This window comes from Mus caroli, unplaced genomic scaffold (assembly GCF_978045245.1).
Source record: "Mus caroli unplaced genomic scaffold, Mus_caroli_1 scaffold_19, whole genome shotgun sequence".
NCBI classification, from domain to species: Eukaryota; Metazoa; Chordata; class Mammalia; order Rodentia; family Muridae; genus Mus; species Mus caroli.
In genome coordinates, this window is record NW_028227274.1 from 73123448 (window position 1) to 73145214 (window position 21767).

Here is a 21767-nt window from a genome sequence, read left to right on the forward strand (position 1 = left end):
CTTCTGCAAATGGAGGCCTGAAGCCCCTGTGACAAGACGTTCTGAAATCTCAAGTATCACTTGTGTGAGGTTTCCAGATGGCACAGTTTGAGAGAGGAACCCAAAATGGAATACGTAGAGTGAAATTGTCTAGATTAATCTAACAGGGACACACGTCTGGCTGCTGCCTGTGGTCCAGGCTGGGGGGACTCTCACAAGCTCCCAGCTTTGAGTGGCTTGAGAATTTGTATACAGGGGAGCATTTATTATATATTGTTTTTAAAAATCCTGATTTGTACCAGGTGTGGTGGCACACACCTGTAACACTAGCACTGGGGACGCTGAGGCAGAAGAATGGTGAATTCAGAGCCAGCCTGAGAGACATAGAGAGACCCTGCCTCAAAAAAAAAAAAAAAGTTCTACCTAATTTACACTTCAGAGTCTGTCTGCTGTTGCTGGGGTCAGTCAGCAAGAGCAAACACATCCATCGCTTTCTTCCCAGCCCCACGTGACAAACAATTCATCCACAGTGAAAATCCCACATGACTCAGATAAAGGATGCCCACACCTTCAGGATCCTCTGTCTCTCTTCACTAGGACTGGGACCAGATGCCATCTCCCTGGCTATATAAGAACCTGGCCCACCATCTGTCCTCAAGCCTTTTTACTGGATTTGGTGTGGCTAGTCACAGCCATTCCTTTTTTTTTCTTTTTCTTTTTTTTTTTTTTTAATTTCTGAAAGCTTTTAATTTATTCCCTCCCAAAGGAACAACTGCAATCAAAGGGATTGAAAGGTCAAGATTTTACTGTCTTCATAACAAAATCTGCTTGGCCCTTTCTCTTCTTGTCGCCTCCCAATTCAAAATGCTTGCATCTCTTAATAGCCAGCATCCTCTTAGATCTGCAGTTGGGCTCAACACACTCCAGTCTCAGCACAATCTTCTTTGTAGTTTTAGCCTTTTTGCGGAAAATAGGCTTAGTCTGCCCACCATAGCCACTCTGTTTCCTGTCATAACGCCGCTTTCCCTGGGCATACAAAGAATCCTTGCCCTTCTTGTACTGTGTCACCTTGTGGGGTTGGTGCTTCCCACATTTCTTGCAGAATGTCCGGCGGGTTTTAGGCACGTTCACCATGTTCGCAGGAGCGCTAGCAGCTCGGAAAGAGCAGTCACAGCCATTCCTAAGTGTGATGGTCTCCGTAGAAGGGATACCCTTCTCCATTCTCCTCCCAGCCAGAGCCTCACATCCAGAGCTCCTGATCTAATTCCCCTACGTTTGAACCACTTCCTGACATGTGGAGACATGAAGATAGAAGAGAGACCCCTTGTGATGTGGATAAAACGCAGAGAAAAGCATTTCTTTCTGCATGTCCAATCTTGTTGGGCAAGTCTATAACAAGGAAAACAATTGGCCAACAGGATCCTATTATGTTTTACAGAGAACTCTGACTTTCTGGCGCTGGATCTGAACCCAGGACTCTGTGTGTGTTAGGCAAGCTCTCTCACCGAGTGTGTGCCCAGCCTTGGTCAACTCTTTCCTTGGTGTCTAGAATTAACCATCTGGGCCTCTTTGGGACTTGGTCTCTACCGACATATGATTAAATATTCTCATCTGCTTGGATGGGTTCAATGTTGGCATCGCTTGCATTTCTGGGCAGAAGCTTGGATCAGGGCTGGCATCATCTTACATCACTACGCTCCGTGTTTAAATCCTGCAGGCGAGTGTTCTTGCTTGCTCCAGTCCCGGCTGGAAGTTCTTTTTTCCTACTTCATTCACCATCATTCAGCCAGCTTAATGAAGTGCAGGTGAGAGAGAGACCAGGGCCCAAGGTAGGGAAGAGGCTCAGCTGCTACACTGCATGGGGTCCTCAGCTTAGCCATGAGCTCTGGAAGCTACAGCAGTTGAGTTTTCTGCAAGTAGGAGTGAGTGGGGAGCCTCGGAAGATGGGGCTGGAAAGGTAGGTAGAGAGGATTTAAGGGAGGGAGGCTTATGCTGCTCTGAGACCCATGATCAGAGCAGACAGAAGAGAGTGCCCAGCCTTGGTCAATTCTTTTCTTGGTGTTTAGAATTAACCATCTGGGCCTTTCAGTGGAGATGCATCCACTGCAGAGACAATTGGGCCAGGACCACCAGCCAAGCAGCAGCAGACTATGCCGCCTGCACCTGTGTGCCTGAATCTCTGGGATGCTCCAGTCGGCCACCTCTGCCTTCCATGGCCAATGAGGCTGAAAGGAGATTAGGGCCCAGTTCAAGGGCTGCTGCAATAAGTCGGGCAAAAGGAAGAGAGAGTCTTGGTGAGGTAAGCTAGCAAGTAATGAAGAGCCAATGTCCGGGAACATGGGGACAAGCAGGAATAGAGGCATCCCAGGTCTCCTTTTTCTCTGACAAGAGGTGGGAGGGGCTGGGGAGACAGCTCCAAGGGTAAAATGTTTACAATGAAAGCATGAGGTTCCCAGAACCCAAGCTGGTTGTGGCAGCACACACCTATTATCTGAGCACTGGAAAATGAAGACAGGAGGATCTTGGAGACTGACTAGCTGGCCAGCCCAACCAATCAGTGAACTCCAAGTCCCCTGAGAGACTCTGTCTCAAATAATAATGTGGAGAGTGACAGAAGAGGGTGCCTGACATCAACTTCTGGCATAGGAATGGACTTGTACACACACACATATACAGCATATAACAGGTACACACACACATATACAGCCTATAACACGTACACACACATATACAGCATATAACAGGTACATACACACATATTACACTCACAAATGTATACAGCATATATCATTCTGCATACATACATATTACACACATATGCATACAGCATATAACAAGCACATGCATACACACATGTGCATACAGCATATAGCATTCATAGGTGGAAGGGCCTAGGAGTCTTTCTTCCCTACAAAAAAGTCATGGGAAGAACATTTTTTTAAATTTTTTATTATATATTTTCTTCATTTACATTTCAAATGCTATCCCAAAAGTCCCCTATACTCTCCCCCCGCCCTGCTCCCCTACCCATTCACTCCCACTTCTTGGCCCTGGCGTTCACCTGTACTGGGGCATATAAAGTTTGCTAGACCAAGGGGCCTCTCTTCTGGGAAGAACATATTTTTGAAAACTGGGTAAGTCAGTCCAGGTTATGGTTAACTTCAAAATCCCAGTGATCAGGGAGGACACCATAAACAAACACTGGATCTGAGTTCTGCTCAGATTCATCTCTCAAGTCCAGGCTGTGGCCAGAGGGCTGGAGAAAGCAGACTCTCAGATGGGACTGTCAATCCGGCAGCCCTGCCCTGCAGCCCACCATCCCCATGCCTTGTCACCTCTCTGGGCCTCATGTTCCTGATTATCTGAAAGGACACCAGAACCTAGCAGCAAGGGTGGCTATAAGGATTAAAGGGTAGTGTGTGGTGCTGCCTGGGTGGGGCACAGGTGGCACAGGACATAGCACACTGAACACTAGCAAGAGACATTTACTAGAGAGGTTTTAAAATGTGTGTCAGAGAAGCAAGGTTGTAATTTAAAATCAACCATGAGCGGAGATGACCCAAAATCAACCATAAGAAGAGATGACCCAGAATAGTGATTCCGGTATATGAGGTCCCTAGTAAAAGTTACAGCTGCAGGAAGCAGGGGTTGCCAGGACCAGGGGGAAGAGGATGTGGCATGCGATGAGTTTCGGTTTCACAAGATGAAGGCATCCTGGAAAGAGCAGTGGCTGTGGTTAAGCAGTATGTAAATGTACTTAACCACAAGCGGTGGTTACCAGCACCCGGGGAAGAGGGATGGGTTTGCTAGTTTCGATTTCAGAAGATGAAAGTATCCTGGAAAGAGAAGTGGGGTGCTTAGGCAGTAGGTAAATGTACTTAATGCTCCTGAATTGGACACAGAATAACTAAGGCTGGAAATGATATCCTCCAAGAAGGAAGAGACTTGACACCCATGGAGGGAGGGGGAAGGACTGACTAGCTCCACTCACCTGCTCATCCCTCAGCCATGCTCAACTGCTCACCTCAGCCACACCACCTGCTCACCTCAGCCACACCACCTGCTCACCTCAGCCACACCACCTGCTCACCTCAGCCACACTCACCTGCTCACCTCAGCCACACCACTGCTCACCTCAGCCACACTCACCTGCTCACCTCAGCCACACCACCTGCTCACCTCAGCCACACTCACCTGCTCACCTCAGCCACACCACTGCTCACCTCAGCCACACTCACCTGCTTACCTCAGCCACACTCACCTGCTCACCTCAGCCACACTCACCTGCTCACCTCAGCCACACTCACCTGCTCACCTCATCCATGCTCAACTGCTCACCTCAGCCACACTCACTGCTCACCTCAGCCACACCACCTGCTCACCTCAGCCACACCACCTGCTCACCTCAGCCACACTTACCTGCTCACCTCAGCCACACTCACCTGCTCACCTCAGCCACACTCACCTGCTCACCTCAGCCACACCACCTGCTCACCTCAGCTACACTCACCTGCTCACCTCATCCACGCTCAACTGCTCACCTCAGCCACACTCACTGCTCACCTCAGCCACACTCACCTGCTCACCTCAGCCACACTCACCTGCTCACCTCAGCCATACCACCTGCTCACCTCAGCCATATCACCTGCTCACCTCAGCCACACTCACCTGCTCACCTCAGCCACACTCACCTGCTCACCTCAGCCACACTCACCTGCTCACCTCAGCCATACCACCTGCTCACCTCAGCTACACTCACCTGCTCACCTCATCCATGCTCAACTGCTCACCTCAGCCACACTCACCTGCTCACCTCAGCCATACCACCTGCTCACCTCAGCTACACTCACCTGCTCACCTCATCCATGCTCAACTGCTCACCTCAGCCACGCTCACCTGCTCACCACAGCCATACCACCTGCTCACCTCAGCCACACTCACCTGCTCACCTCAGCCACACCACCTGCTCACCTCAGCCTCATGCACATGCTGACCCCTCAGTACCATTCACTCCTCCTTCAGACCTTCTCAATCTTCTCTCCCTGTTCAGCTCCCACCATCCACAGCTTCCAATCTCCACAACCCCCACTCTCCATACCCTATACCCCAAAAGGGCTACAGTCTTAGGCTGTTATTGTGGAAAGAAGCCCAGAACACCCAGAAGTCTCCCTCCAGTTCTCAGAGGCTACTGAGAGACCCTCACCCAAGCTGAGGCAACTTCCTTTGCAACAGCTGCCGAGAAAGGAGAGGACAATGGTGACTGACATTGGTAGGTAGTGGCGGGGGTGAGGGTGGGGCATGATGGTAGGGCATTCAGATAGATAGATAGATAGATGGATAGATAGATGATAGTTTGCTTTTTGAGACAGGATTTCAGTGGCCCAAGCTGGCCTTGAACTTGCCACACAGGTGAGGATGAACTTAAATTTCTCTTCCTCCTGCCCTTACCTTGCAAGGGCTGGGATTATAGCTGTGTACCACCCAGCCCAGATCATTCTTTTGTTTGCTGGATAGACTATGAGGAATTAAAGAGACAATGCACAGGAGTCAATGGCTTCTGCAGCACTAACCCGAAGCTGAGGGAGCAGCGCAAGCTATCCAGCACTGGGTACCACAAGTCCTCGGCTCTTCACCTCTGGCTCAGAAAGCCAGGCCAGGGGGACCATGGCTTGGCAACTCTGTACGGTCTCATCAGGGTCTACAGGAAGGGGTCACGGTTGCAATAGCAAGTCTGGCTTCCTCTTGCCAGGCTCCACAGAGACCTTTTACACAGTGAGATGCACTGATGGACTCTCACCTATGTGGCCTTGGTCCAGGCCAAGCAGAACCACAGAAGGTTCCTGTCCCTTCCGTTTCTTTCCAGAAAGATCCCAAAGCTCATTATTCTGCTCCTCCTCCATCCTTAGGCCTGTGGCTCATCATCTTCACCTCTGCCCTTAAAACCGTACTATTGTTTTAAAAAGAAGAAGAAGAAAACAAGAAACACGATGTTCCAGACCACAAGGGCAGCTGCAGAGTCAGCATAGACTGGACCTCAAAGGAAAAGAAAGAGCATAAGGCACAGGGATGACTGTCACATGCAAAAGCACAGGAGAAGGACCCAGCCTAGCACTTTTGCCAACAAATAATTCCCACAGCAAACCCTGCAGGTCCTTCCCTATCTGTCCTCACCTGAAGGCCTCAGCTCCATCACAGCACAGCCAGACAACCCCAGCCATCCCGCACCCCTATATGCTCCCAAGAGGCCACCGTAAAGAAAGAAGAGAATTCCAGGGATGACTGAGGCCAGCTGTCCATCAACCTGGGGTGGTCCATGACATGTCTCCCCCATTTCCATTCTGCAAAATGAAACAAAATACAGACCCATGGGTTTACTAGAGCAAAAGAAAAGAAAGGCTCCCTGATCTTGGTAATAATTATGGCAATGATTATCCAATCGCTTGGTTAATCAGCATAAACTATTGATCATGAACTGTATGCCAGGGACTGTAGACAACAGCCCTCCAAGGTCAATGCCATTATTCCCATGCCAGGGATGAAGAGGTTTGGGTTAATCATTTGCTCAAAGGTCCACTGCCGCAATGGTGATTCACATGTGTGGGGGCCTCGCAGCCAATGTTCTTCACACTGAGAGACTCTGTCCCACGGGTTAGGGCAGGAAAAACACACAGGATTTAGGTGCATATGGTGGGAACAATTAGAATACCCGGAATAGAACCTACTCACACAGGGGCAGTTCAGCTCAGGGAAGCAGGAGGTGAGACCTGCTCTGGCCTCTCCTGGGCTGGCAGAGACAACAGACACCAGGAGGCAGAAGCCTCCTGGGGCCCAGGGGAGATGTGGGTGCAGTTAGGGGGTAGGAAGAGGAAACTCTTAGGGGGTGGGGCAGAGGATGGAGGGATACGGCAGTTGCAGAGGACTTGGAAAGTCTCTACAAATGTTTGCCTTCCTAGAACTAATAATGCCACTCCCAAGCTCCTACTTGACACATGATCCAGCTGGACCTGGTTCACCTTGATCTCCCCCCATTCACCCCCTGACCCCTTGCAAGGTCTCCCTCCTATCTCAGCCCCCAGAGCTTCTAGAATCTGCCCTCCCCCCCCCCCCCCCCCCCGCCACAGTCTTCACCACTTGTAAGTCTCTCCTTGCTCACTCTTGCAGAGACCAGAAGTTCAAAATCAAGGTTTTGGAAACTGGGTTCTCCCTGAAGCTCTTAGGGGAGAAGCATCCTTCCCAGTGGCTCCAACAATTCTTAGTGTCCTTTTTTTCTTCATGTTTTTTCTTTAACTTTTTTTTTTCCAGTTGAGATTAGGTCACACCATGTAACCCCCACCAACCTTGCTTTTGCTATGTAGCCTAGATTATCCTCAAACTCAGGATCCTCCTCCCAGAGCCTCTTTTTTTTTTCAGGGTGGTGGGGTGATGGGTGTTTGAGACAGGGTTTCTCTGTGTAGCCCTGGCTGTCCTGGAACTCACTCTGTAGACCAGGATGGCCTCAAACTTAGAAATCCACCTGCCTCTGCCTCCCAAGTGCTGGGATTATAGGTATGCACCACCACTGCCTGGCCTCCCAGAGCCTCTTGAGTGCTGGGATTACAGCCCAGTGTTCTTTGTTTTGTAATTCCATCATTCCAACCTTACCTATATTCATATTCTCTTTCTCTCTTTCCTCCCCCTCTTTCTAAGACCAGTTCCCACTCTGCATCCCAGTCTAGCCTAAGACCCATGGAATAGCTCAGACAGCATCAAACCTATAGCGATCTTGCTTCCAAGTGCAGGGATTACAGACAGGGGCCACCACACCCAGCTCCATCCTCACATAGCTTCTCTCTGGCTGTCCTTTCAAGGCCACCAGGCACTGAACTTAGGCTGTCCTTTAGCTCTCTTTATCTTTGACTATTCTCTCTGCAAAGGCCCGATGGCCCATTTAGGTTATATTCTGAGCTTAGTGGTAGGCATGAATTGGGAATGGGACACCCAGGACTGATTAGGGGGAAAGTAGAGAGCAATGAGGCTTTAAAAGTCGCAGGGACACATCTGGCCTCTGGCCTTTGTTCAAGGATAGTGATAGAATCTGGAAGTACCTTGGGACAGAAAGTTACAGGATAGAATCTGAGCTTCAGAAAGCTCTACTGATCACAGAATAGAGCAGATATGGAGTCCCACCTCCTGCCGCTTGCTGCAAAATCAGGGACAAACTAGGAAGAAGGTCAACATAGGATATTGTCATGGCAACATAGGTTGGAGAGAGTTGGCAAGCTTCAGTGTCAGTTCGGAAGTGAGAAGGCAGGATCAGGGTCTCATTTTGTTCAAGTTTCTGACTGACTTGAGCAATGGCACGCAAACCCAGGAAGCGGGGCAAGTGTGAGAAGGAAGAAAGTGGGGACCCACGTGCAGACTTGAAGAAGGCTCTGCACTGGATACATTAGTCCTGAATCCAAGGAGTGGGTGGCTTGGTTGGGGAGAGTGTGTTAGTTAGGGTTTGACTGCTGTGAACAGACACCATGACCAAGGCAACTCTTATAACTACAACATTTAATTGGGGCTGGCTTACAGGTTCAGAGGTCAGTCCATCATCATCAAGGCAGGAACATCTCAGTATCCAGGCAGGCATAGTGCAGGAGATGCTGAGAGTTCTACATCTTCATCTGAAGGCTGTTAGCAGAATACTGGCTTCCAGGCAGCTAGGATGAGGGTTTTAAAACCCACACCCTCAGTGACACACCTACTCCAACAAAGACACACCTCCAAGTAGTGCCATTCCCTGGGCCAAGCATATACAAACCACGATAGGAGAGTGATTCCATGGAAGGGTCTGGTTCTAGTAAAATAGAGTAATGACTCAGGATGCTTAGTGCTAGCACTCAGGAGGCAGAGGCAGGCAGATCTCTGTGAGTTCAAAGTCAGTCTGGTCTATATAGTGAGTTCCAGACCAGCCACATATGAGGTTCAAACCTCTGTACTTCCAGAGACAGAGGGCAGTCTTCACTTCTGAAACATAGGGGCTCTAGGCTTTCGAAGGGGTGACACAAGCCCACCTCACTTTCTGCCTTTTCATTTTATTTCCATTAAATCTTACCGGCCTTCATTCTCCCCCAGCCACTGACAAGTTTTTAAGTATTAAAAAGCAGAGATAAACCGGGCGTGGTGGCACATGCCTTTAATCCCAGCACTCGGGAGGCAGAGGCAGGCGGATTTCTGAGTTCAAGGCCAACCTGGTCTACAAAGTGAGTTCCAGGACAGCCAGGGATACACAGAGAAACCCTGTCTTGAAAAAACAAAAAACAAAACAAAAAAAAAAACAAAAAACAAAAACAGAGATTAAAAATTTAATATGTGTGAGTATTCAGATCCAAAGCCTGTAATTTTTCCAACACATGCCATCAACAAATCTGACAGTCTTCAATATCCCTCTCAGATGACGATCTCATAACATTTACCTTTCCTGTCCCCTCACTTTCCTTAAATTAGAGTCTTATTAATTTGTTTAAGTGTGTGGTATCTAATGTACACACAAGGCAGAAAACGGAAGGGTGGGAAAGATGAGAAAGAGGAAGAAATTATGTCACCCTCAACTCTCACCCCACCACAGACAACTTATCCCTCAAGTCCACTCGATGATAGTCATCCACGTGTAAGGTTACATAGCCTTTTAAAGAAATTCAAATTAGGATTAGTCCACATTCCACGTTCCTAACAGTCTTTCTGTATCAACACATGAAGGCGAGCCTTTAACTGGCATGCATAACGTGTAAAGGAATAAGCATTTCATGAATTCTAAAGTTATATTCAAGTCAAGAAACCAAGCTTAGAAAAGTCTGTTTCTTGCTTGAACAGTGAAAGGACAGGAAAAAAGCCAGCTGACATCTTCCTCTGTTATCGTCTGAGTAGTCCTCACGTACAAAGCAGACGTATCCCATCATTCTTCATGGACACTGAACAACCTATTAAAGCTGCGTTGTACAAGGAGTTCAGATAAGTCACCCTGGCATCACTATTACTGAAACATTTGCTTTGAACCTCACCTAAAATTATGAGCGTCACTGAGGGAAGGGCATATGAACTTAGGCAGGGCACTTTCCCCCAGCTGAACCCTACCACAGGGGAGTGACCCATTGGGTACCTGTCGTTGCCTCCTCCAAGACTGCTCTGGCCCCAAAACCTCCCTCCATGGCTCAGGATTTCCTAAGGCACTCAGTCTCCCCTCTGCTCACTCTCTTTGTGTGGAAAGCGTGTAAGCCCAGACCCAGGGCTCCCTGGGAAGGAGACTCAACTCACAGGGCTGAGTCATAAACACAGACACTAGCTCTGGAAACCTGGACTAAGGTTGAGCAGGAAGCCATTCTCCCCTTCGACTCAGCCGTGTGCTTCCACACAGTCTGTGGCAGCCTGGTGTTTTCCAGGCTCTGGTCCAGCAGGAGGCCGAGGGACAATGGCCACACTGACTCTGTGCTAATGAGAGGTAGGAAGAGGCATGAACGACGCCATGGAATGAGCCTGGGCTGGAGTAATCCACACCTGTGACATGGCGGTTCAAAGCTCTCTGGCCACAGAACACTAATGTCCTCAGCCTTGGTGTCCCTGGATTCTCTTCTCAGGGGCTTCCTCAGCCTTGCCTGGTCCAGAGTCTTATGAAGAGAGAAAGGAGAAAAACAAATCTCTACAGAAGAACACCCAAAACCAGACTTGACCAGGCTGGATCCAGACCACTGGCCAGGTGGTTTTCTGGCTTCTTCAAGATGGTCCTGTGGTTCCCTGACAAACAGGTAAAACTTCTTAAGCTGTGTATATACCAAGGTGAGGTTCTCCCAGGTGTTTTCCCGGAGTCTGTGAGAGGAGCCATGACACCTAGGGCTTCAGAAGATACCTTCATTAGCGTTGGCTCCTCAGCTGGCCCAGCTCCGTGCTGCCTTCAGCTAGTGAGACAGAAGATGGACCACCCACTCTGCTTATAGAAAAGGTGTGAAGAGAGACAGAGGCTGCTTCCTTACCCTCTTCATCCTCCAGCTCAGGATGCCTAAGCAAAAGGAAATTTAAAAATAAAATAAAATAAAATAAAATGCAAGTTGAGGCACCCTGATTGTGGCCACGCAAGGAGGAAAATCCTATTCAAGCTTGCTGGAAGTGCCTCCGAAATTACATCCAAGGAGCCTGGGGGAGGAATGGGCCGGGGGAGTGGATAAGGATAAGGAGCCAGTAGAAACATGATTAGGCCAGAAGGCTTAGAAGACAAAACCGTGGCCTCATGCCACATACTTCCTCTGAAACTTAGCAAACTTTGCGACCTCATTTTGTGGCATCTTAAATGCTTTCTTGGGAGTTTTTTTGTTTTGTTTTGTTTTTTAAATACACCCTTACCATAAAAAAAAAAAAAAAAAAAACAACAACAACAACAAAAAAAAAAACAGCAATCCTACTTGTTGCTATCCTTCAGCAGAGGAGTTAGTAGATAACCAGGGATTATTCATAGTGCACAAAATAGCCGATGGCCTGTCAGGACAAACACACTGAATACATTGTATCACTCAGCTATGAAGAAGAACCAAGAGATGGTGCCAAGTTGAAGCCTGAGAGGGGAGAGGCGCCAGATTCAAGATGTTAACCACATTTCTAGATAATTAAGAAAAAAACAAATCTGTTAAACAGATGGGTGGTTGTAAGGATAGGAGAGAAGATAACTACAAAAAAAAAAAAATCAAGAGGAGACTAGGCATAGTGGTGCACACCGTTAAACCTAGCACAGGAGAGGCAGAGCTAGGCTAAGAATTGGATATCTAAGAATCAGAGGCCAGCCTGGTCTACACTGCAAATCCCAGGTCAGCCACAGCTGTGTAGGGAGACTTTCTAAAAATTAATTAATTAATTAATTATAAAACCAACTGTGAGTCACCAGATGCGTTAGTGACAAGGACACGTCCTGGGATAGAGTCTTCAGATGTTCTCACCCCTTGTACAAAGAGTCGTCATCCCTACTGAAAGTTCATCTTGGCAAAGCATTTTCCTTAACCGTCATTTTTTTCTGGAGTTTGCCAAGCCCTGCTGCCCCAACATCAGCCCTGGCAGGCTTACCACTCACCTCTGTGTTTCAAAAGAACAGAGCTGAAAATTAAGTTCAACAGTTCAGTCGAGCTGAGACCTTTTTTTTAGTTAACTGTATTTATTTGGTAGAAAAGGCATGCATGCCAAGGCAGTCATGTGGGGGTCAGAGAACCAGTCGCAGAAAGTCTTTGTTCCCTCTGATCCATTATGTGGGTCCCAGGCATGGAACACAGGCCATGAGGCTTGGCCGCAGTGTCTTTATCCACTGAGACATCTTGCCACCCCCAGTCTTTCTGTTTCAACACCACAAAATTTCCGTGGTAGCCTCACTAACCCTGGTGCTAGGGCAGGCATGAGTGTTTGGTCTTCAATGTGGGTCTTTAGCGACTCTTTCACGTCTAACGTAGACCCTTCTAAATGTTGGCTCAATGAAGCAGGCCCTTTGATACCTTCAGTTGCTTTGGCGTGCTCTTCCCAATGCTGGCTATGGTAGAAGCGTGCGTGCCTCCCCGGTGAGCAATGGCCTTCACTGATTAGCCACCTTTAGTCATTTTTTATTTCATTTCCAGATGAGTTGCTCAATGTGAATCCTTAATCACAACGTGAGCAGTGAGTTTTGTATACTCAAGGACCACGGTGAGCAAAAACAAAGATAAAGAGGAGCATTCAAAGCATTGGGTGAGCAGGAGGCCACTGTTGGCATGGCAGGGAAGACATTTCACAGGAAACTATTTTATAAGTAAAAGGAAAAAAATTCTAAAATAACAATAAAAACTACAGTATAGTAGGTACATATTTGGTAATACCACCCTTTAGTATCACAATTTATACTGAGTTGTTGACGATTGTGTGTGCTACACTGTTACGCAACGGTTTTATTTGTATCAACATCAGTGATTGTGTATGGTACTACATAGGTACGACTATAACATCACTTTGACATAGGAATTTTTCAACAGGATTACAGTTTCATGGATCACTATCATGTATATGGCCGATCACTAAGTAGAACCTTGCTGCTGGTCCCCTGTGAACAGTGGTGAGACTGGAACCCTAGGTCCAGCCAATCTGGGTATACAAGGTCTTGGCTCCTGGGGACCCTTGAGTGCTTACAGGGATCTTGTAACAATGTCCCGCTGATCTGGGGAGGAGATGCCTGGTTCACTCCCCAAGCCCTGTTTATTTATTTATTTATTTATTTTCCCGAGAGGATCTCACCAAGGAACTCAGGCTGGTCTCAAACTCTAAGTGATCCTCCTGCTAAGCCATTATGCAACCTAACTATGTAACTGCTGGAAACGGAAAGAAAGCTATGGTTCCCAGGTATAGTGGTGCAGGCCTTTAATCCCAGCCCTCAAGAGACAGCAACAGGCAGATCTCTGTGAGTTTCAGGCCAGCCTGGTCTACACAGTGAGTTTCAGGCCATCCAGAGATACATAGTGTGGCTCAGAGAGAGAGAGAGAGAGAGAGAGAAAGAAGAGAGAGAGAGAGGAGAGAGAGAGAGAGAGAGAGAGAGAGAGAGAGAGAGAGAGAGAGAGAGAGAGAGGAGAGAGAGAGAGGAGAGAGAGAGAGAGAGAGAGAGAGAGAGAGAGAGAGAGAGAGAGAGAGAGAGAGGAGAGAGAGAGAGAGAGAGAGAGAGGAGAGAGAGAGGAGAGAGAGAGAGAGGAGAGAGGAGAGAGAGAGAGAGAGAGAGAGAGAGAGAGAGAGAGAGAGAGAGAGAGGAGAGAGGAGAGAGAGGAGAGAGAGAGAGAGGAGAAAGGAGAGAGAGAGAGAGAGAGGAGAGAGAGAGAGAGGAGAGAGAGAGAGAGAGAGGAGAGAGGAGAGAGAGAGAGAGAGAGGAGAGAGGAGAGAGAGAGAGAGAGAGAGAGGAGAGAGGAGAGAGAGAAGTTAGCAGCTGTGGACAATCATGAGTCTGTTACCATAGAAACACAGATGGAGGCCCAGGGATGGGAAAACTTGAGGTAAGTTAGAAATGAAAAGTTTGATGGAGAAGGAAGGGGAAAGGAAATGGAGGACTAAGGATGAGGAGTGGAGGTGGGAAGAGAGGAGAGAGGGGCTCCCAGAATGAGCCCCGGATGAGCTACGGCTATGACACTGCTCTGAGCAGTTTTCTCTCCTCTTCGCAGCTGGGCCTCCTCAGACATGTCAGGTCAGTTCATCCATGAGAGGAGGAGTAGGGGAATCTCTACACTCCCCAGAAGCCCCTCAGTCTCCCTAGTCTCCCTAACATGGCGGGGCTGGGACCAGATAGCTCCCTCTGCTCTAGCCAGTTCCCAGGCGGGATGGAAAACTTGCCCTTTGCTGTGGGCTGTCCTCCTGGTTCTAGGCCAAAGCAAGCAGCCTGTCGGCCAGGGAGGAGAAGCAGGCCGTGAGTAGAGCTGCTGTCTTCTTGGGCACGGAAAGCAACAAAACTGCCAAGGCAAAAAGACCAGTTTTCCAAGAAGCTGGAGGAGTGCCAACATCATTCTCCGATGAACAAACTTGGAAACCAAAGAATTAGTCAATGAAGCTGGAGGCTCGCCTACAGAATGCTTGGCATGGCACAGGCTGCTCCGGAGGTATGAGGAGGACACGTATGTTATACTGCAGGAAGCAGACCTTACATGTTTGTGATTTCACTAGAAAAGCAGGTATATTGCATCCACAGAGAGCACTTAAGTCATGTTTAAACAACATGAAAGGGGCTCAGAGAAGGGTCAGTGGGCTGTAGGCGCAGAGCCCTCCTTGCCTAGCATGGGGGAGGCACTGGGTTCTTTGATAGCATCAGAGAATGGTGTTTCTTGAGAAACAAGATAATAAATTAAGACTCGTCTTCCAGACCTGAGCAGTCTAGATCGGAGTGTGACTGAGAAAGCAGACTTCAGTCTTGCCCTGGCAAAAACAGACAGCGCCAGGTGGGAGACAAAGAAAGGAAGAGAGCAGAATTGTGGGTGTGGCCATCCAAGAGAGCAGGAAACAGTGAAAAGTGGGAGTGGCCAAAGCAGAGAGAAATGCACTTTCAAATCTCTCCTCATTACCAAAACATATCCGTCACATCACTGAAACCTACATGGACATGTTCCTGGGCCGTCTGTGACTAGTAGAGAGATATGACACGTGCCGGATGCCCCTTCTAATGAGCTCAAAAGTTTGTGATGGCTCATATCTCAGCTGGCATATGATGGCACAGAGATGGCAAATTCTAGTCTAGCCTGGGCTACATAGTAAGGCCCTGTCTCAAATCATACATACATACATACATACATACATACATACATAGTTATAATCCCATGTACAGGAGAAATGGCCCATGCAAAGCAGAGAGACACATTCACAATGAAGAATGTCAGCATCTCCCCGGACTCCCTCTTCGTGCCAGCATAACACCCGGGATGGAGATGAGTCATTGATTTATACTCTCACACACCGTGGCACAAGCTAACATTGAACTCAGTCTGTTACCAGACTTGGCCCTGAGCTTTTGATCCTCCTGCCTCAGCCTCTAGAGGGCTGGGCTTACAGGCCTATACTGCCACACCTGGCTCTTGAATTATCTCTCTCAAGAGCCACCTGGAGGGATACAGAGCGGTTCTTTCCAGATGAGGAAGTTCTCTAAGAATTGGATCCAGAGGGGACGGCAGAATTTGATTGGTATCTAGGAAGCAGGCATCGCACACGTGTGTTGTGGAGGATACACGGGACCCATGGCCTGGAAAGCATCACAGATGATATGAAGTATGGGTGTCAGGGGGGTTGAGGGGTGAGGATGACAGTGGGCCAGTTCAGGAAAGCCTGAGTCACAGCAGAGCCAGGTAAGGGTGGACAAGACTGTTAGTAGGACAATAAGCTGTCATAAAGGGCAACCGGTGGCTTTTCTCCATTAAGCCCTGAGCCTCTAGAGCAACTAGGATTTCTGTTTGGAAAAGAGAGCTCCAGCAAAGTTCCTGCCACTTCCGAATCAAATGGCAAGCAGGCCCGAGGAGGGCTGGGTTTTCCCAAGTGCGAGTGTGACCTCACAGGGAATTTGAGCCCAGTCATCTTGTGCCTCTCTGTGTATAACTGTTCTTCTAGACCTCCTGGCAGCAGTAGGCACTAACAAACCCTCGCCCCACCCCCGCCCCGCACCCCAAGGGTGCATCTTTGATGACCCTCACAGGGTGTCTTTTTGCGATATTCAGTTTAGGGGCATTTCTTATTTCCTCACAAAGAGAAAAGACAATGCCACAGTGTCCCCTCTCTGCCACTTCAACAGCAGAGCTGTGAGCTGCTGAGGCCACAGTGGAAACTCAAGGGAGCACCTTGCATCACGGAAGGCGGCTCAGGCCAGCCAAGCCAGGCAGACCTCTGAGTTAGCTGCATGCTGCATAGAAGGTATCTCCTGGTGCCTGCAGGAGAAAAGAGAGAAGGAAGAGGAAGGAGAGGGAGAGGGAGAGGGAGAGGGAGAGGGAGAGGGAGAGGGAGAGGGAGAGGGAGAGGGAGAGGGAGAGGGAGAGGGAGAGGGAGAGGGAGAGGGAGAGGGAGAGGGAGAGGGAGAGGGAGAGGGAGAGGGAGAGGGAGAGGGAGAGGGAGAGGGAGAGGGAGAGGGAGAGGGAGAGGGAGAGGGAGAGGGAGAGGGAGAGGGAGAGGGAGAGGGAATCATTTCAGAGCTCCCGGGCAAAGGGCAAAGGGCGTTAGGTAACCCAGTCCTTACGTCCCCATCCAACAAACAGGCAGGGGATTGCAACAGGCCTTACCTTTGAGGGTACCAGTGAGCCAGTCTCGCTGGAGGAAGGTCATTCGCCCCGTGACCCCTGGCACAGTATGTAAATGGCACTACGGTGCACTCCCTCTTCTCATAGACAAGCCAGTACAACTAACCAAACAGCAGAGAGCATCTAGACTTGAAGCCCATCTCTGCACCAAAGCCTGGTTATCCAGTAAAGGTGTAAAGGGAGTCAGAAGAGACCAGCACAAGGGGCTCCCTGGTGTTCCGCAGTGAGAGCTTTCTCCCCCCCCCCCCCACCTTTTCCTTGTCCTGGAGTAACAGAGATGCTGGTGTGGAGGGGAAATGAAGTGCCACTGACTTCTGAGCCAGGCGTGGTGGCGCACACCTTTAATCCCAGCACTCGGGAGGCAGAGGCAGGCGGATTTCTGAGTTCGAGGCCAGCCTGGTCTACAGAGTGAGTTCCAGGACAGCCAGGGCTACACAGAGAAACTCTGTCTGGAAAAACAAAAGAAAAAGAAAAAGAAAAAAAGACTTCTGAGCCCCCCAGGAATCAGGTAAAAAGAACCTGCTTTAAGACTGAAGCACAGACCTGCAATTCGTCAAGCAGAGTCACAGGACCCATCCTTCAGACCTCCTGGGTTTACCCCAGAAATCAGCCTTCTCTATTGCTGCATTCTACACTGTATTACCCCCCCCCCCGATTCCAGTCAGGCCCCTGGAAATTTTCTGCCCACCTTCCATCGTGCGACTTTGTTTCTCTTGATAATTTCCTCCAGCTCAGATTTTTAAAAAGGCGAGGCACACAGCAGGGCTTGTTGATAATGCACACCTTTAATCCCAGTACCCAGAAAGCAAAGGCAGCCCAATCGCCGGGAGTCCTAGGCCAGCTAGAGCTACAGAGTGAAGCCCTGTCTTTAAAAATAAATAAACACATAAACAAACGAATGCACAGCATAGCATCTGCACTTTGTGGAACCCCACCCCTCCACCACCTGCATGCCCTGGATGCCCCGGGATCCTCCTCCAGACTGAAAGCAGCAGGAAGGTTTTGCTCGTGACTTTCCCATCCCTAAGCAAACAAGGAACCAGTTCCAGGCCAAGCAGCACTGTCTGAATTTGCTGCAAAGGTGTGCAGGCTGGCAGTGGACAGAGCACAGCCCCGCCAGGGTGCTCAGTGCCTGTAGTCTTTCCATGCAAATTTCCCTGCGGCACTTCTGGCCTCTTCTGCAGGGGCGGCAGACCCTCTGGGAGAAAAGATGAGATTTAAATTGGAAATAAAGCACTCTACCAAATTGGACTTTGACCTTATTCAGAATTCCACTGGCCCGTGTTCCCTGACCGGCCACCCCTGCTTCTCCCCAATTGTTCCCTGGAGTAGCTGCCTGCTAACTAAAGCGGGCAGGCTGTCACCAGCTGCTGCCTCTCTGGCCGCCTTCCACCTGGCTGGTCCAGTAAGCTTCAGAAAATCAAACTGTTTTCTTTGCCTTTCTAGCTTCTCTTGCCGCCCCTGGGCCTGGAGCAAGACAAGAGTGGTTTGGATAGGGCTTAGGGGGCCAGAGGGGGTGGGGCATGGGAAGAGGCAAGCGAGCCCCAGCAGGCCTCTGAGTGCTTTCTTGGTTACCAAAGCAATTCCCAGACAAGGTCTGGAATGGCCAGTGTTGGCCTGGAGGCCCTGATGCCTCCAGAGTGGCGACACGGAGCCAACATTTACATGGGCTAGCCCCTCATCCCGATGCCCCCAGAACATGCTCTGCTCTCTGTGGAGATGAAGGCTTGCTCAATTTTTCAGTGTAGAAGTCTTTCCACGTGTCTAAATTCTGCTCTTCCTTCAAGAACCAGGAACATGCTTTTCCTGTAGACCCACACACACTCCCATAATCCTTCTCTGACCTCTTCAGTCCAGGGTTTGGACCAAGTTAAGAGCCACGTGATTACATCCTGATGTGGCTCACGGTCTCGTTGCTTCGCATGTCATCTCTCCAGCAAGCTGGCAGGTTCCCAGGGACCATGGATTACTACAGTGGCACTCCGTGGATTTACCAGGAAGGGCTGACCAGACAAAAGAATGAGTCCATGGATCATATCGGTCCAGGAGTTCTTTTCTTTAGGATTACCCACCAGCGGCAATCTTCTTTGCATTGGCCTTTGCAGATGTTCCCCCTGGCATCCCATGATCATAGAGAAACCTGGAGCGACCAGGCAGTCCCGGGAAGCTAGCCTGCACCAGTGTAGGGGTACTACTGAGTACCCAGGGCCCTTCCCTTGTCCTCTTTGACCCAACTGTGATGATAGACTCTGCTCACGTGAGGCTTCTGTTTCCTGACAATGGGCAAAGTAGTTGATAAAGGCTGGGAGCAATGGGATTCAAGAGGGACCAGCCGAAGGGTGTCTTCATCACAGGGCACTTGTAGAACATAGACAACAGAGCTACTAAATAAAGATGAAGGAGGCTGGATCTATCTAAGGGAAGTTGGGGATAGAGCGCCTTACCACAAGGCTCCATCCAAACCCCAGTCAAAAAGGAGGAAAGATAGAATGGGAGAAGAACGAAATTGGCCATAGATGATCCACCGAGGAGCTTATAGGAAAGGTCTTATCTTCAGACTGACCAAAGCGGAGGGAGAAGGTAAGAAGACTCAAAAGGCCAAGAAGATCCACAGGAGACAAGGCAGGCAAGATAGACAATTTGAAAAGCAAGGTGAAGGGGCTGGAGAGATGGCTCAGTGGTTAAGAGCACCGACTGCTCTTCTGAAGGTCTGGAGTTCAAATCCCAGCAACCACATGGTGGCTCACAACCATCTGTAATGAGATCTGATGCCCTCTTCTGGTGTGTCTGAAGACAGCTACAGTGTACTTAGATATAATAATAAATACATCTTAAAAAAAGAAAGAAAGAAAAAAAGAAAGAAAGAAAGAAAGAAAGAAAGAAAGAAAGAAAGAAAGAAAGAAAGGTGAAGTGTGAAGTTTTCACGCAGGAAGTCAGGGGCTGGTGTGAGAACATAGAAATAATCTGTCCCCATGAGCTCTGTGTCCAAGGCTCAGGAACAAGTCAGGACCCAGGTCACGGCGGGGAGCTGCCTGTGCACTGTGGTAAGCTCCAAAAGGCCCCTTGGGACATCTTGCACCCCACACCCCTGTTGTGAGGACAGAAAGCTTCAGACTACAGTAATCCAAAGTGATGTATCTCTTCCGGGGCAAGGAGAAGGACCGCCAGAAGGAAACACCTGGCCCACAGGTGAGTGAGTTAAATGGCATGAAGGAACCCAAGGGTCTTGGGAGAGTCACCACTTCGAGACTCCCTGAGAAATGCTCACACTTGGTTTGTCAGCAACAGCCAGAACAGCCCAGGCACAATGTCAGTCCCTAGAGTCTGGCTCAGAGCCCACGCAGGCCTACGCCAGCATCAGCAGCCGCACTGAACAGTTTGCCAATTCTGTGCCTTTTATTACACGCCCGTTTCCCAGGGGAAGCCAGGACCCAAAACAGAAGGCAGCTATAGTGCTGGCCCTTGTTGGCATTCCTCACAGCTAATTTCACTGCTTTCCTTCCAGAGGGGTTTTACACAAGCCCCTAGAGAGCCACCTACAACTCCACCAAGCAGGTGGAGAAGTACAGACCGAAGAAGACCCTACCACCGGGCATGCTTCCTCTCTCAGCTCGATGTCCTGGAGTCCTGGGAGGGCTTCACTCAACTGCTCTCTTAGCTTCCTCAGGGAGGGAGGGAGACAAACAGGGACCAGAATCCAAAGACAAAACAAACACCCATGACCATCCTTTCCAAACCAGCCAGCCATAGAAGCATTAGATCCGCTAAGAGTTTGTCTTCCTTCTTTCTCTGCGAAGTTTGCCTCACCCATTCTGCCTACTGTTCTTTTAGTCTCCATTTCAGAGATTTCTGCCCTGATCTTTATTATTTCCTTCAGTCTACAGCTCTGGGGTTAGTTAGGCTTATTTGTATTTTTCTAAGACCTGGAGGTACATCATAAAGTTATTTATTTGAGGTCTGTCAGATTTTCTTCAGAGTAAGCACTCATAGCTACAAAGTTTCCTCCTATCCTGACATCCCAGTAGAGTAAAAGATATGCTGTCTATTGCTTTCAGTTTCATTTCAGTATAGCAATTTTAAAACCTTTCCGTTTCTCCAACAACTAGTATAATATACTAATGGTTGAGTCATTATTGTTAAAACTGTAATTCCAACACTCAGAAGGCTGAGACAGATGAGTGTCAAAAGCTAAAGGCCAGCCTGGGCTCCACGGTAAATTTGAAGCAAGCCTTGGATACATAAGTGATATAATGTATTTGTATATTTGCTCTTGCTATTTGATTTTAATTGCATTTAGTTTTGATCTTACAGGATACAAGAAATTATTATAATCTGTTTATATTTGTTAAGATTTGCTCCATGTCCTAAAATATGGTTGTATTTTTTTGAAAAAGTCCCTGAACTACTAAGAAGAAACTATTCTGCAGCTATTGGATGGAATGTTTGTTAAATGTCTCTTAAGTTCCTGGCATAGTTTAATGATAATGTTTCTTTGTTAAGTTTTACTATCCGTGACCTACTTATTGATGAGTGTGGGTTACTAACATGGCCCGTCCTGATTATAGGAGAACCCCTCTGTCCCTTTATGCCCATTAGTATTTGTTTTATGAAACTGGGAGCATCCATATTTGGCACATAGATAGTTACACTTGTTAGATCTTCTTGGCAAATTGAGATAAGAAGTTATGGGTAGGGAGGGGGGCGGGCTTGAGAGATGGCTCAGCGGGTTAAGAGCATTGACTGCTTGCTCTTCCAGAGGTCCTGAGTTCAATTCCCAGCAACCACATGGTGGCTCATGGCTATCCGTAATGGGATCTGATGCCCTCTTCTGGTGTGTCTGAAGACAGCTACAGTGTACTCATATACATTAAATAAATAAATCTTAAAAAAAAAAATAAAAGAAATTAGAAAGGTTTTCAAACCTGAGCAGGGAGAATGTATAAGGATCTCATCCATTATGGGCATCTGAAAAATCACACATGCATTTTTATACTTTCTTTATTTTTGAAATTTTGATAC

At 48.5% G+C, this 21767-nt stretch overlaps 1 protein-coding gene across 1 annotated transcript; it reads right to left on the reverse strand.

Moving 5' to 3' along the window:
- Positions 1 to 774: 774 nt before the first annotated feature.
- Positions 775 to 1138, reverse strand: LOC110284561 (large ribosomal subunit protein eL42-like). The gene has a single exon (XM_021150322.1). It carries the CDS (start codon positions 1111 to 1113, stop codon positions 775 to 777), a length of 339 nt encoding a protein of 112 aa, XP_021005981.1. The 5' UTR covers positions 1114 to 1138.
- Positions 1139 to 21767: the final 20629 nt, after the last annotated feature.

What these genes read in the sequence shown, in the direction of transcription:
- LOC110284561 (XM_021150322.1), bottom strand. Translation starts at nt 1,113, where the DNA reads ATGGTGAACGTGCCTAAAACCCGCCGGACATTCTGCAAGAAATGTGGG.